Source organism: Pleurodeles waltl, chromosome 7, assembly GCF_031143425.1.
Source record: "Pleurodeles waltl isolate 20211129_DDA chromosome 7, aPleWal1.hap1.20221129, whole genome shotgun sequence".
Taxonomy (NCBI): Eukaryota; Metazoa; Chordata; class Amphibia; order Caudata; family Salamandridae; genus Pleurodeles; species Pleurodeles waltl.
In genome coordinates, this window is record NC_090446.1 from 1156073126 (window position 1) to 1156087843 (window position 14718).

The 14718-nt window shown below is 46.7% G+C and overlaps 1 protein-coding gene across 1 annotated transcript in view; it reads left to right on the forward strand.

Annotated features, from left to right (window-relative positions):
- The window catches only part of MGAT5B (alpha-1,6-mannosylglycoprotein 6-beta-N-acetylglucosaminyltransferase B), a 676434-nt gene that overhangs the window by 346505 nt on the left and 315211 nt on the right, over positions 1-14718 (forward strand). Inside the window, exon 4 of the mRNA XM_069200246.1 lies at positions 7251-7360. Coding sequence (XP_069056347.1) covers positions 7251-7360 — 110 coding nt within the window. The remainder of the gene's footprint in view (positions 1-7250; positions 7361-14718) is intronic.

Below are 14718 nucleotides of genomic sequence, written 5' to 3' on the forward strand. Positions count from 1 at the left end.
GAGGGCGGTGATGGCATGGGGGTGGCGGAAGATGATACTGTAGGGGTGTGCCCACTAGGGTCCACCACCGCCAGGGAACCGTAGGAGGTATCAGAGTCACAACCTCCAGTGGTACTCCCCTCGCCATCCAACCCACTGGTCCCCTTGGCGTTGGATGACTCTGCCTCCGAGGATCCGTGGGCTGCTGCATCCCCACTTACCAGTGCCTCAGCTCCCTCACCAGATGATGCTGATGTACACAAACAACACAAGAGTAAAGGGATGAGGAGACAAAACAGGAGAGACACTTGTAAATGGCTGAAAGGAGTGAACATAGTGGCCAGACATACACCCACCCAGAAGCCCCCCCCAACAGCCGGCCTCTTCCACTATGCCCATGGCCATGCCCCTGACTAGTGACCAGAACCCTGCTCTACACCCATCCCCTGAACTACCTAAGGACCCGACGTATAGGAGACCTGACCAAAACACCCCTACACCCTACGGGGGCCATCATGTAGATGGACTTTAGTCAGAATCCCTGCAACTAAGCAGCATAAACCCTAATGCACACACAGACATCCATCAAGGGTTAAGATTGTGACATGAGTACTCACCCACTTGTGACTGCTGTGCAGCCTTCAAGCGCCCATCCAAGTCTGGGTACGCCACTGCCAGGATGCGTAGCATGAGGGGGGTCAGTGCCCGATTCGCACCCCTTTCATGTAAGGAGGACTTCCCCAGCTGGGCCTCACAGATTTTTCCCACCTATTCCTGCAGTGGGTGCTCCGCCGGTTGTAGACCTCCAGGGTCCGCACCTCCTTGGCGATGGCATGCCAAAGTGCCCTCTTCTGGTGGGCGCTGACCTAAAAGGGAGACACAGAAATGTAACACAGAGGTCAGGCACTTGGAAAATATGTACAGCTGGCTATAGTTCCACTATGGGAAGGACAGTACTGACAGACTTACAGGACATACGCACGCAGCATGGCATGAACCATGGCCCATGCAGGCTCAGAGGTGCATACATATGTACTTACAACACCATCCATTACACCCAAACAGTGCCCCCAAACCCTGACTCACCTGTACCTCTGGCTGTCCGTAGAGCTTGGCGTACAGGAGCAGGACCCCGTCCACTATCCTCTCCAATTCCTCCTGGGGTAGGGGCCCTTTCCCCTGCAACACGAGCCACTTCCATGACCAGAGGCAGGACACAGCAGCACACTCAGTGGAGTACCTGCTCGCACGAGATCAGGGAGTCAAGTGAAGTTGGGGTGACAAATTCACGTATGTATTGTGGCGGTGTGCACCATCACCGCCGGCGGCGATCATGATACGCCAGGATTCCCTATTGGCATCCATATTAACCAATGATGGTGCGAACTGCGGTAAATACCGCCTTACGCTGTTACGTCAACCGCTAGCGGCATGAGGTCACTTCCACAACAACAGTTCTGGATTACAGGGGGCAGACATTTTGGCCTTAACTACGCATTAAAAAAAATTATATTTGCACAATGCAGGCCCTTTTGTTCACCTAACACACCCATGCATGTGACCATTAACAATACCACACATAACAAACCCTGTTCACTCATTTAGGTCTAGATGAAATTCTGTCAAGAACATTTTACTTTTGAGTCCCTACAATCAAGTAAGCAGTGCACAATGAATGACAATGTGTGCCTATGTATGTGTGTTCTTCACACGTGTTTCAAATCCGTCCTAGGTACCGACCCTTGTGGCGAGGAAGGGCCCCATCAGTGTACAGACCACTTGTTGATCTGCAGACCATGGTGGAGCGTCACATCATAATCAATTACAGACTCATCTGTGCAACTATTCTCGAACTTTGTGCTTTACTGGATCCTGCACTATCTCCAGCAAATCGTAATCAGCATCCCATCCCTACTGAAGTGCAGGTGCTCTCTGCACTCCATTTCCTGGCCACGGGCTCATTTCAAGTGACAATGGGCATGGGTGCAGGATTTTCACAACCAATGTTCAGCATTATACTGACAAGATTTCTAAATGCTTTTGTACGACACCTGCAGTCCTATGTGAGGTTTGACTAAAGTACTGATCTCCCTGACACCAAATCTGACTTCTATGCATTTGGAAACATACCCCATGTGATCGGTGCCATCGATGCCACCCACATACCTATAATCCCCCCAAGAGTCAGTGAACAGGTGTACAGAAACAGAAAGAACTTTCACTCCATGAACATCCAAATGGTATGTACTGCAGACCAGAACATCTCACATGTGAATGCCATGTTCCCCGGTTCAGTCCATGATTCCTTTGTGCTGAGGAACAGTAGTGTGCCACACAAGATGGAACAACTACAAGAGGACAGAGAGTGGATCATAGGTAGGTGTTTCTGTCACTATCTGCCACCTAGCAGACAGCCAGGCTGTCTGACTCAGAAGCTTGACACTGACTGCTCCGATTTGCAAATGTTTCTAGGTGATTCTGGCTATCCCAACTTGCGTTGACTCCTGACACCAGTGAGGAATCCTGGGACAGATGCAGAGAGGAATTACAATGAGGCCCATGGACGTACTAGGAGAGTGAAAGAGCGCACAATAGGTCTCCCGAAGGCTAGATTTCATTGTCTACATTTCTCTGGGGGTTCCCTGGCCTATGGGCCTGAAAAGGTGTGTAGAATAGTGGTGGCCTGCTGCATGCAGCACAACGTAGCAGTGAGAAATTCTATCCCCCTCTTGGATGTGGATGGTGCTGTAAATCCTGACCAGCTTCCTCAGTGAGGGGAGGAGAGTGATGGTGATGATGAGGAAGGGAAAGATGTCAATTCCAGGACCCAACTGATACAACTCTACTTCCAGTAACAATGTGGGACTAAGGGCTGACATTGGTGTTTGTGGAACATACTGCCAGTGTGCTTTGTCATCTATAGGTGGTTTGAATCTACTATTTGCAACTGGGTCCAGGTCTGCATGGTACCAAATACAATTTAGTGCTTTTTTTTTACAACATTTAGGCACACAGGTGTACTTTCATGCTATGCATTACCAATAAAGTAGTTATCAGCCAATTGCATCCATACTTCACTTTGTTCACACATTATGACAGGTGACAGTGTTACAGGTGTGATAGGTGTTTTATTTGTGGCAGGGATTGAATAGTACAATTTACAGTAATGGCAGTAGGTCATGGGTGGTTGTCCTCAATGCCAACATGATGGCAGCCTTGTTGTTAGTATTGATGGGTCCATCAATGCGCACAAGAGTTCTTATCGATTGTTAGCACTGTTTGGTGGTTGATTGTGTGGGATGGTTGGTGGGCAGATTGTTGCAGAGTTACTTCTTGGAGGGGGCCTTGTTTTTGGCAGGGGTTCCAGTCCCATATGTGGTCTGAGGGTCCGTTTGGGCACCTGCTGTTGACCTAGAGGGGATGACATGGTTGTTCCTTGTGTTTCCGCTGAGAGTAGTTCGTGGAATGTTGCTGCTGATGCTGTCATTGTCTGGTCTGTCTCCTGTACTGTAGTGGGGGCCTCCTGTCCTGTGTGGGTCTCAGACTGGGTTTGTACCAGCTGCAGCAGTGCTCCTGCTATGCTGGCCATTGTGGCATTGTGCTGTTTCCACTGCTCCATGGCCTCTTGGTGGTGTTCCTGCTGCATCCTCTGACTATGCTCCAGGGTGGAGCCCCCAGGACCAAAGAGATCACATCCTGGGCTACAGCATCCATTCTGTGGCCTCCCCCCTGGGCCACTGAAGCCCTCCCACTGAGCCTAGAGCCCTCTGCCTGTGTCCCCTGCACAGGTCTGGCGGTACCACTTGTATTGGGGCCATCGTCTTCCTGCCTGTTGGTAGGGGGGACTGTGGCCGCTGTATCTGTGTTCCACCAGTCTGTGGCCTGGATGCACTGGTGTGGGGACGGTTGCCCTGGGCTGATGTTCTTGGCTGGGTGGTAGGGGTGTCAGTGGTATCCTGGGTGGGGCTGCTGGATGGTGAAAGTCCAGGACTGTGTGAGGGCCAGCCTGCTCATCAGTGTCCAGGGATCCATCCCCAGTGTCCTGTGAGGTGCCTCTGTCTCCCTGGGGGGCACTGCCACTCCTTGTCCTGGCTGTCAAGGTGGCATGGGTGGTGGTGCCTGTTGGGGGAAATGGACATGTCTGTTACAAATGCATGATCGGATGGGGTGCACAGGGCTGGGCTGTTTTGTGCAGGTGTAACTTTTTGGGGCCATGCAGGGTGCCTTTGTGGGGTTTGCACTGCATTTTGCTTAGGATGTGGAGTTGCATTGTGGGTGGTGTAGCGCCATTGTGAATACTTGCAGAGGTAGGTGGCTGTGCACGGGGGGGATGTGGGCCTGTTAGTGGGTTTGTGGGCATGTAGGAGGAGTGGATTCAATGGCTGAGGGCTGGGTGGGGTGGTGGTCCTGGTGGGTGTTGGTGGGGTGGGGTGGTGCACGCATTCCAGGTGGGGTAAATGTAGACGACTTACCAGAGTCCATTACTCCAGTGAGTCCCTCAGGGTGCAGGATGGCCAGTACCTTTTCTTCCCAGTTGGTGGAGTCAGGTGGTGTTGGTGGAGGTCCTCCCCCAGTCTTCTGGACTGCAATGTGGTGCCTGGATGCCATGGCCCTGACCTTCCCCCGCAGGTCATTCCTGCTCTTGCGGATGTCGTCCCTGGTGCGTAGATGGTGTCCCACTGCATTGACCCTGTTGACAATGGTCTGCCATAGCTCCATCTTCCTGGCGATGGGTGTGTGCTGCACCTGAGCCCCGAATAGTTGTGGCTCCACCTTCAGGATCTCATCCACCATGGTCCTTAGCTCCCTTTCTGTGAAGCGTGGATGTTTGGGGGGTGACATGGTGAGTGTGGTGAATGGTGTCGGGGTTCTCTTCTGTGGGTCGGTGTGAGTCTCGTGTATAGTGGCGTTCGGTGTCCGCCTCTGCTGCTCTGTGTCTTTGTTGGCCTAGTTTCGTTGCAAAGGATTGTGGGTTGTGTTTTATGGTGTTGTGGATGTGTGTCAGGTGTGTGGGTTTCCAGCTTATCCAATGTGTGCACTTCTTGCTGTTGGGTCCACTTGCCGCCCGTGGCGATCAGCACCGCCAATGGTCGTTCGACTTCCGCTGACCACCAAGGTGATTTGTGCATCATTATTTGGAGGGCGGGATGTGGGTGTGCTCGGCGGTGGTGGGGTGGAAGGTCCAGCATTTCCGCCGACTGGGTCCTGGTGGTGACTGGTGATCTGGTGATTTTTGGCAGGTTCGGCAGTCTTCTCTTCACTGCCGCCACGGACCGCTGTGTTCATAATGACCGCCATTGTTTGGAAAAACCTGTAGTAGTCACCCACCACTGGTGAGGCACCAGACGCTTCTCTTCTTTTGTCTCCCACCTAGTCGCAACCATCAACAGAGAGTCAAGCGCTACTCTGTTACACCATAAGATGCTCCCGAACAACTGACTGAAACACTCTTCAAAAGAGCTGCAGTTTTCTCACTAATTGAAAGATTACATCCGGGCCCCTAATGTGGAAACAAACTGTGCAACTGCTAATTATAGGTTGTTGACATCGTGGTAATTGGCAGTTGTTAAATTTGCATACATCTAAAAGGTATTGATCCCTGAATGCCAGATAACAATGAGACTGAACATGCCCCTCCGTCCCCACTGTTTCAAGCAGTGCAAACTGACATTTTGCACTAAACATCCTCATAGTTTTTTTCTTGTCCCCAGGGGACTGTATTTGGGATCGTTTCTCATCAACCATTAGTGAAAGGCACGTCTGTTCTTTGTTACTGTCCTTTAGATTAACTGTTCTGATGTGTTAATTCTCATTATGATACCCCTGCCTAGACAGTTTCAGCTCGTATGAGAAACATTTTGGGTTGTATTCGGATTTCAGATCAAACCCCACCTCAAATAGTAAACCTTGGGCTCGACCACATCTACCTCTGGAGAATCAATCTTTAATTTTATCTCTTTTTCTAGCCATATCTTCTATCTGGTCTGTCTTGGTGTTGACGCCCTATACTTCTCAGCGTCAGCCTTCTACCTCACTGTGCTCGAGTGGTAAACTGTTGGTTAATCTGGGGGTCACCTGCTTCTGCACCATGGAGTGATGGTGTAGATCCAGGTGATCCACTGAAAATCTCTAACATCGGTTATCATTCACTATAGCCTCAGTCCCTAGTATGGTCATTCAGCCTTCTGGAGTTGTTTGCTATTGGAAGCACAGGACCTACTTAGTGGTGGCCCTTGGCATAGTCATATGTATACAGCATTGAATGGAGGACAATGTAACATAGTCCATAATTTGGAAGCAGAGGCAAAGAAAAGTAAAATATAACACCCAACTATTTAGCAAAGGGTGTCACTATCTAACATCTACCAAAGGCTGTATCACAGGCTGTAACTAGCATCTAGCAAAGGCTGTTACTATGAAACCACCTACAGTTACCGGAGAGGGTAATAGGAGAGGGTTATAGGACAGTCGTAAAAGAGGATGTGCATGGGAAGCAACACAAAGTCTTTCAGTTCTCTGGCTAGCAACGTTTTAGTTGTTTTGGCCTTTGATTGCAAGTCTGCCTTCTTCACTACTGTATCTTCCTGTTGTGATGTTCTTGATACCATCAACTCCAGTTGGCATGCTTTTGCCTGAGAGTTTCAATGTAAATGGTGTGCCTTGAAGGCAAATATAGATTTTAGTCAAAAGAACTCACTGTCTTAAGTTTTAGATTGTGTGTGAAGGGCAAGGTTGCAGTAGTTAGAGATAAAGAGGCTTTTGTTGTGGGGAATCAGGCCACCAGATTCAAAGGAGCAAGGCAATATGAAATTGTTTGGCAGGGAAACCATATTATTAATACATTGTTATACCCATTCTTCTCCTACAAGAGTCTAGTTTCCAATCTCAGCTCTCTCTACTCTACACCTCTTTGCATCTTGTGTCTCCAGGTCAGGAAATTAAGCCCCTGACTTGAAACCTCAGTGTGTTCAGTGCTTCTTCTTCATCTCACACTTCCAAAGTCTGGTTACTCTCACCTTTCAGAATACTTAGGCAAACTCTGTAAGTACTCACCTTGGAACCCTGATTGTTAAGTTGGGCTCTATGCAGGGCTTATATTTCTGCTTTTCTCTACACCACAATACAAGAAATTCTACATATGTGTCTCACCAGTGCATCACATCTATTATTTTTCTAACGCTCTAAGTATTTTATTCTTGCTTCAGCTGCTCTTTCCCTGGTCTCCTCCCTCCTCTTGTTCTGAAGGTGACTCTTTGCTTCTAATCTTGCAGCTTCCAGCCAGCTGGGTTGATGGAGAAGATCCAGGCAATCGCCCAGAATGTCTCTGAGATAGCAGTTAAGGTGGATCGCATCCTGCGGAACAGCCACTTGAATGAGAAAGGTGAGCTCTCTAACGTCCTATTCCTGTGGTACAAAAAGACCTTATAATATTGGCTTTAAAACAGAAAGATTTGGAGCTGTTTTTGAAAAGTACTGATGCACATGGTAACTCTAAGGGGAGGAGGCAATTTGTTCCAGGTTTGGTGGTGAGGACTCCTCCGACGCCTCCGAGTTTAGATACCTTGCATCTGTCTACTTGCAATAGGGATGGCCATTCAAAAATGCTGGGTCCTAGAAGGGGTGTAGCCACAGAGATGCAAGGCCATTTATGTTGGAAGTGGTGCATGGAATGCTTTGTGGCATTCTTGTTAATAGGAAGATAGTGTAATGTCCTGAGATGATGTGTAATTCTAGTTCTATGACTGAGGTCAAGGGTTAGGTGCGCAAATGTATTCTGGATATGTGAGAGTTTCACAAGGGAATACACTTGAGGACCAAGAGAAATGGAGAAAATTAATGATTGAACAATACTCTTGCAGCAACTGAGTGGAAGAAGTGTCAAAAGCTTGCAAATGTTTGTAATGAGGAAGGTGACTCCAAGATTAAATACTGAATCTCCAGGCATAGGTGGAGGACCTAGTGACATTGCACACCGTTCATGTGATGAAATACAAATGTCCTCAAAGGTTAGCACTTTGTTTTGTCAGGTTTAGGACAAAGTGCACACAGATCCATCTAGTAAACCAGTGGTTTCGAACAATCATTAAATTAAAACTGAAAGATTAGTTTATGTCTATCAAGATGAAGGCTAAGTTCAGCAAGTTCAGTAGTGGCGAGAGAGAGCGAGAGAGAAAGAGAGAGAATAGTTCTCATAAAACACAAAGCTGAAAAACTAATGGTTTGTATATCTCAATAGAACCAATAGCCTTTGTTTTTTTCAGTGGATTTCTATGTTTTTTCAATGTAAAGTAACATATAATTACTGTACAGTAATACAAGTACCACCAGGCCCAGCAGCCAACCTCCCCAGGCAACCGTCCCACATACGCCCATTCGGCCATGTACGACGGGTGTGTGGTGTGTCAGTTTAGTTTTTTTTCCTTGGGTTTCAGATCTGCAGATCCATCGTAGATTTACAAAGGGGGGGGGGGGGGGGGGGCGCTGAGCCCCACAGTGGATCCGCAGATCCGAGGATCAGTCAAAAAAAAGGGCAATTTTTGGCCCAAGATCAGTCCCTAAGAGCCCCCTCCTTGTGTCCAATGCAGTAGGGATACCTCTTTTGTAGCCCCTTATGTTATTTTTGAGTTTTGTTCCCCATTACCACCCCTTCTGGGTCAACGAGAAAGAAAATGGTGGGCTCAACTTTTCTTTCAGATTATGACCAGCCAATCGGGGCCTTGCTTTTCCACTGGATCTACAGAGCTGCTGTGGGTGGATCTGCGAAGGATTACCGTCCCTAGATATCTATATTTCTTTTCCCTTTAATATCTCCAAAACTATTGAGAAGATTTACACATAATCACAGGAATTGCTCTTTCTAGACCAAGAGCTACCTTCCAGCCAAAGTTAGCGTAAGTCCGTTCATTTGTTCGGGCTGTAGTCATGTTCAAAATCCCTATGGGAAATTGCATCAGGAAAAAGTATTTTTCTTCGACAACGCTTCACAGATCACCCTGAAACTTTCCAGACAGCAGCTGAAGTGAGTAGTGTACTTGTTTGAAAAGTTTGTGAACATTCATCAATCGGCACTAAAGTTATTGGCAAAACAAAATACACTTGGTCTATGAGAAGTAGCTCCTAACTATAGCTACCTAGTGGCTATCACTAATGACAAGCAACATTTGCAAGCATCACAAAGTGTGAAACTTGCAAGTTTAAAAAAAGGCAAAATAAGTGCACTTTGCAGCAGTAGGAAACAGTTCCCCCTGTCCCGAGTGAGGACAAGAGGGAGGAAGTGCTCTGTTGCTGTTGGGTAGCCACCTCACCACGTGAGCTTCCACCTCCAGCACATTCCCTGCTCTATCCTCAGCCCATTCCCTGTCTATTAACCTCACATTGTCCCTGCAAATTTAAACTCCTTCTCTTTCCAGCAAGCATTTCCTCTAAACGAACCTTCTCCTTCGTATACTGGCCATGTGAACTCAAGCACCCAGCCCAAACCCACTCCTTACACCATACTCCATCTCCCTCAATACCTTGGGATTCTACTGCTGTAGGCGCGCAAGCTTCTTCTTGGTAAAGTCAGGTGAAGCTGGAAAACATCACCTGACCTCACAGGAGTGAGGTTTCTAAATTCACCAGTGACGTTTTTTACCTTCTTCCCATTCCTAGTTAAAATGCTGAAACTGCTGTGGTAAATCTGGACACCAAGCAGGGTCTCTGAAACGGGCAGACAGAATGGAACTGCCTTTCGATACAGGGTAGAAACCTAGGGCCACATGTACAAAGATTCGGTTTTGCGACTCGCAAAGTGCGCGTCTTAGAGACTCGCAATTTACGAGTCACAAAACCGAATGTAAAATAATGTACTTTACACTCTTGCGATTCCCAGTGGGGTCGCAAATGATCTACCTCATGAATATTCTTGGGGTAGGTTGGAATTTGCGACCCCATTTTCTGTGACTGAGATGCATTTCAAAAACAAAAATGAAAAGTTTTCTTTTCATTTTTTCAGAGCAGGCAGTGGTCCGTGGTATCACTGCCTGCTGAATATTTTCGCTGCCATTCACAAAGGGGAATGGGTCCCATCGGGACCCCTTGCAGTTTGCAAATGGGTTAGCATTAATTTGAAACTGGTGCTAACTGTGATTGTTTTGCTACCACATTCGCAGTCACAAAACAATCATACATACCATTTGGATTCGGTATTAGGAAGGGACGCCCTTGACACGCCCCTTCCTAATACCGAATCGCAAAACCCAAACTGCGATTCGGTAACAAGTTACCGAATCGCAGTTTGGGCTTTGTACATCCCAAAAAGCATTTTTCAAGTCGCAAACAGGACGATTCTGCGAATCGGCCCCTTTGCGACTTTAAAAATGCTACGTACATCTGGCCCTTAGTTATGTGTTATTGTGTTATTTAAAAAAAGAGCAGATCCCAGCTGCCTCAGCATCTGGCACTATTTTATAGATCTATATTGTAACGAATTGCTTAGTTTTTACTCTGTCAGTTATGTTTGGTTTGAGTGGGTCGATATTCTCGTTTCTCCTATTCTTCCCTTGATTCGCCTAAGTACAATTAAGTTCATTGATGGCCTTTCTTCAGCAGGTCTCTGGTCTGACATTTGCTTTGATTAGTAGGCTGCATTCTGCCAGCAAACACTGTAGTAAGCAAACGGTGAGCCTTTTGATTGGTTGTTTCCTTCCATCAGCCACCCTGATTGCCTTTTTCCGGTATATTCGTCTTTTTCCAGGAAAGAGCATGCAAGGGTTCACAGTTTGATATGTCTGCACTTATAGGTGCAGCATTTGCCAAATTTCTTGGAAAATAAAAATTCCTTTATGTACCAGAATTTATATTCTCATTGCATTGAACTGAAATGCAACCCTTTTCCATCCTGGGCCTGGTCAGGTAGGGAAGGGGAGCTGATCACTCCCAGATTTTGTGGTGGTGTAGGGGAAGGACCACAGGAAAAACTGTATTTCACTGAACTGAAAAAAATGTGGTTTTGCACATTAGGTTTCCCTTCTCGTTGTGTGCAATAATGTGCTTTATACAATTTTGCAACAGGGTAAAAGTCAGCCTAAAAGTCACAGGCAGGTGAACGGTGCACCTCGAATCTTGCACCTGATGTGCCTCTTCATCAAGCATACTACTACACCTGTTTTGTGAATAGTGGAAATACGCGCACAAGGAGCAGCAGAATTAGCCCAGCTCTGTTTTGACAGCGTTGCCAGAACTTTTAAGATATAAAGGGCCACATGTACGAAATACAGGTTTTTATGGCTCGCATATTGCGAGTCAGAGTGACTCGCAATTTGTGAGTTGCAAAACCTTATGTACAACAGTGTCAATGACACTGTTTGTGATTCGCAATGGAGACAGCAGACAACCATGTCTGTGACTGCTTTTAAATAAAGCAGTTTCTTTTTTTTTTTTTTAAATGCAGCCTGTTTTCCTTAAAGGAAAACGCGATGCATTACAAACAAAAAAAAAAAGTTTTCTTTTCATTTTTTCAGAGCAGGCAGTGGTCCCTAGGACCACTGCCTGCTCTGAAAAAATGTTTTCACTGCCATTAACAAATCCCATTTGCGAATGGGTTAGCACCAGTTTGAAACTGGTGCTAACTGTGATTGTTTTGCAACCGCATTCGCGGTCACAAAACAATCATACATGGGACTGCGACTCGCAATGAGGAAGGAAACACCCCTTCCTAATTGCGACTCGCAAACCCTTTTTGTGATTTGGTAAATGAATTACTGAATCGCAAAAATGGGTCTGTACATCCCAAATTGCAATGTGCAAAATGCTTCGTACATGTGGCCCATAATTCTGTTATTAGTACAATTGAATTTGAGTCAAATAAATTGACTCTCAAGGCTGAAATTCCAAATCATCCTTAAAATTTTCAAGTTTCCCGGTTTTCTCCTACTTTTCATATCGTTGCAAATGTTTTCCCAAGAAGACACAAAAGATCGTTAAGAGTCGATGAAAGACCAGACTAGCATCTTACCCCTCCCTGAAAAACTGATGCCTGGCGCCTTTTCCAAGACATAGGATAGGTTGACCAGGTGTGTTTGATTTGCTTGGAAAGTCTTAGTTTTTACCAGTGCCCTGAAATATTTTGTTAAAAATAATACTTGTCCCGGTTTTTGAGAAAGGGTCGGGTGAGCGAGCACATTAATCACAATGTTGTGCAGTCTCAGGTTTACACCAGCTCTCTCATCAAACTAGGGACAAAAGTTCACTTGCTCGGAATCGCCTCCTGTGCTTCCTCTTCTCGTTCACACACCTCAGCAGTGTTTAATGATGAGTGAATCAGCACTTGGGAAACCTCTCACCCATGGGACAAGTTATGTTTTATTCCCATACAAGATAAAGATATAAATATATATTCACTTAAAAAACAAAGGTTATGGTGACATTATAGTTAACTGAAAATGTCAGTTAAAACATAACAGTGCCACCAGGGGCGGCCAGTCCCAATGGATATCACCCAACCTTTTTTTAATGCTTTTCTGATCCCACAGGAAATATTATCCAGTCACTGCTCTTTCCTGTAAAAAGGAGAATATATTTATTATACACATTACTAAATACTATGACCCTCATTATGAACTCGGCGGCGCTGGCAGTCAGCAAAAGACCGTCAGCATGTAGAACCCTCCCCCCCCCCGGCCACATAAAGATCATTCAGCTGGGCCGGTGGGCAGAAACAGTGTTTTCGCCAGCCGGCCCAGCTGAATGCAGGACCTGAACATTGACACTGGCTCCAAATGGAGCCGGCGGCAATGTAGCAGTGCGGCGGGTGCAGCAGCACCCATCGCGCATTTGCGCAACATGGCTGTGCATGGGAGCCCCTAGACACCCATTCCGTCAGCCTTTCCCTGGAGGGGTGAACCGCCAGGGAAAGGCTGGTGGAACCTGTCGGATATGTAACTCCACCATCCGCCAGGCTGCCTGTTGGCGGAAGCCTGGTGGTGGCGGAGTTACAAAAGTGGCAGTTCTGCCACGTATATTATATGGCTGTCATGGGGGCCCAGACCGCCATGTTCATAATGAGGGCCTAAATGTTAAATTACAAATATGGATGTCTGGTGATGCTCTCAAATCAAATTTCACCCCTAGTGTGCTCTGAACCCGATAATCACAATACCCTGACCTATATCAGAATCAACATCACAATAGAAATGGGTGTTGTTTTACATAAGCCAGACGTACTGGCTTTGTCAAGGGGTCCCCACATCAATTTACAAGGAAGGCATGTAGACTTCATTCAAGGGTCACTAGATTAATACCAACAGTAGTCACATTTTAGCATTCATTATACCAAACAATGAAATCTATAACTCTATCAAAATACAATAATTACACTCACTGTTTAACCTGTACTCACCCTTGGGTAGCTTGGCACTGAGCAGTCAAGCTTATTACAGGGGTAATGTGAAAAGCAACGACGCAGCACTCTCCCACAACAAATACACTGAGCGTCACAAAAGAGACTTCAAACGAGGTGTATGTAAAAAAACGTTTGCATTCAACACACATTAGTTAACACATTATAAACATCATGTATTTCTGAGCATAAATCACATTTGAAAATATCACTAACAGTGCTAGGTCCAAATGAATTAAAATGACATTAGTAATATGTACACTTTAGGAAAGATCCTACTTTACCACCCAGCACCCCAGGCGGTGCAAAACGTTGTCAGCACAAGACCCACCTGAGCAATTATTATAATTCATTCCCACACAGTTAAAGAGTACACCCTAGTTCACAATGATAGCGATGTGTACAAATTGGTAATTATAGCAGTTTAAAGAGCCTCATGGGCTGGTGGCCACACGGGTAAAAGCAATGTCAAACATAATACACTCTTGGCAAGAATCAATGTGTAGGGCAACACCGCCATGCAGTTTTGTTCAATCGCCGGTAGTCACTCCCACGCAGTAACTCAGCACCAATACCCAGTGCTATGGATATCAGGTAGGTTTGTATGGCACACACTCACACACACAGCACCCTAATATGGTTCAATGATATCCGGCAGGTCAGTAGATATTGTACTCGCAGACCCCATGGCCCAAAACCCTGTTCCACCTTTCAGCCAACCCCTACTATGCTACCCCAGAGACTGGAGTTGAAGGAAACCTTCCACTCACCCCTGAACACTAGGCTGGTCGTGACTGGAGTCACACTTATTCAGGGTCCCGGGGAAGAAGGTGGAGGGATAGATAATAGACAGTGTCAGGCAGCAGTCAATAAATGGAGGTTTGGCCATCCATCGAGAAGTTCAATCAAAGGACGCCCCACCATGCCTTCAGGCACCTGCCTAGCTGTATGATGCGCAAGCGGGAGGTCACCCATCCTGGGACCTGCTTCCGACAGCTCTCAGAAGAATTCTGTAGCCCACTCACTTAGTCACACCACCCAGGCCTATTCCGTCAATATGACCTGGTAACAAGGAGTTGCCAGGGCTGGATGAGGAGATGGTAGTTGGTCCGCTGCATTGAGGGCATCAAAATGAGCAATCAATGAGTGAGAGATGAAGCAGGGAAGCCTCTCAGAAGGAGGAGGCGCACAAAGGAAACACTTTGAACAAAGACGCTCCTATGTAATCCAGGCACTCCAGAACACAAAGTCGCTCCCCCACGCTTCCCTGGAAAGAAGGCTTAGTATCGGGTACATAATGATAGGCATTGCACCAGACAGGTCTGATCACACAGAGTGCAGAGCAGCAAATTCAGCACCTC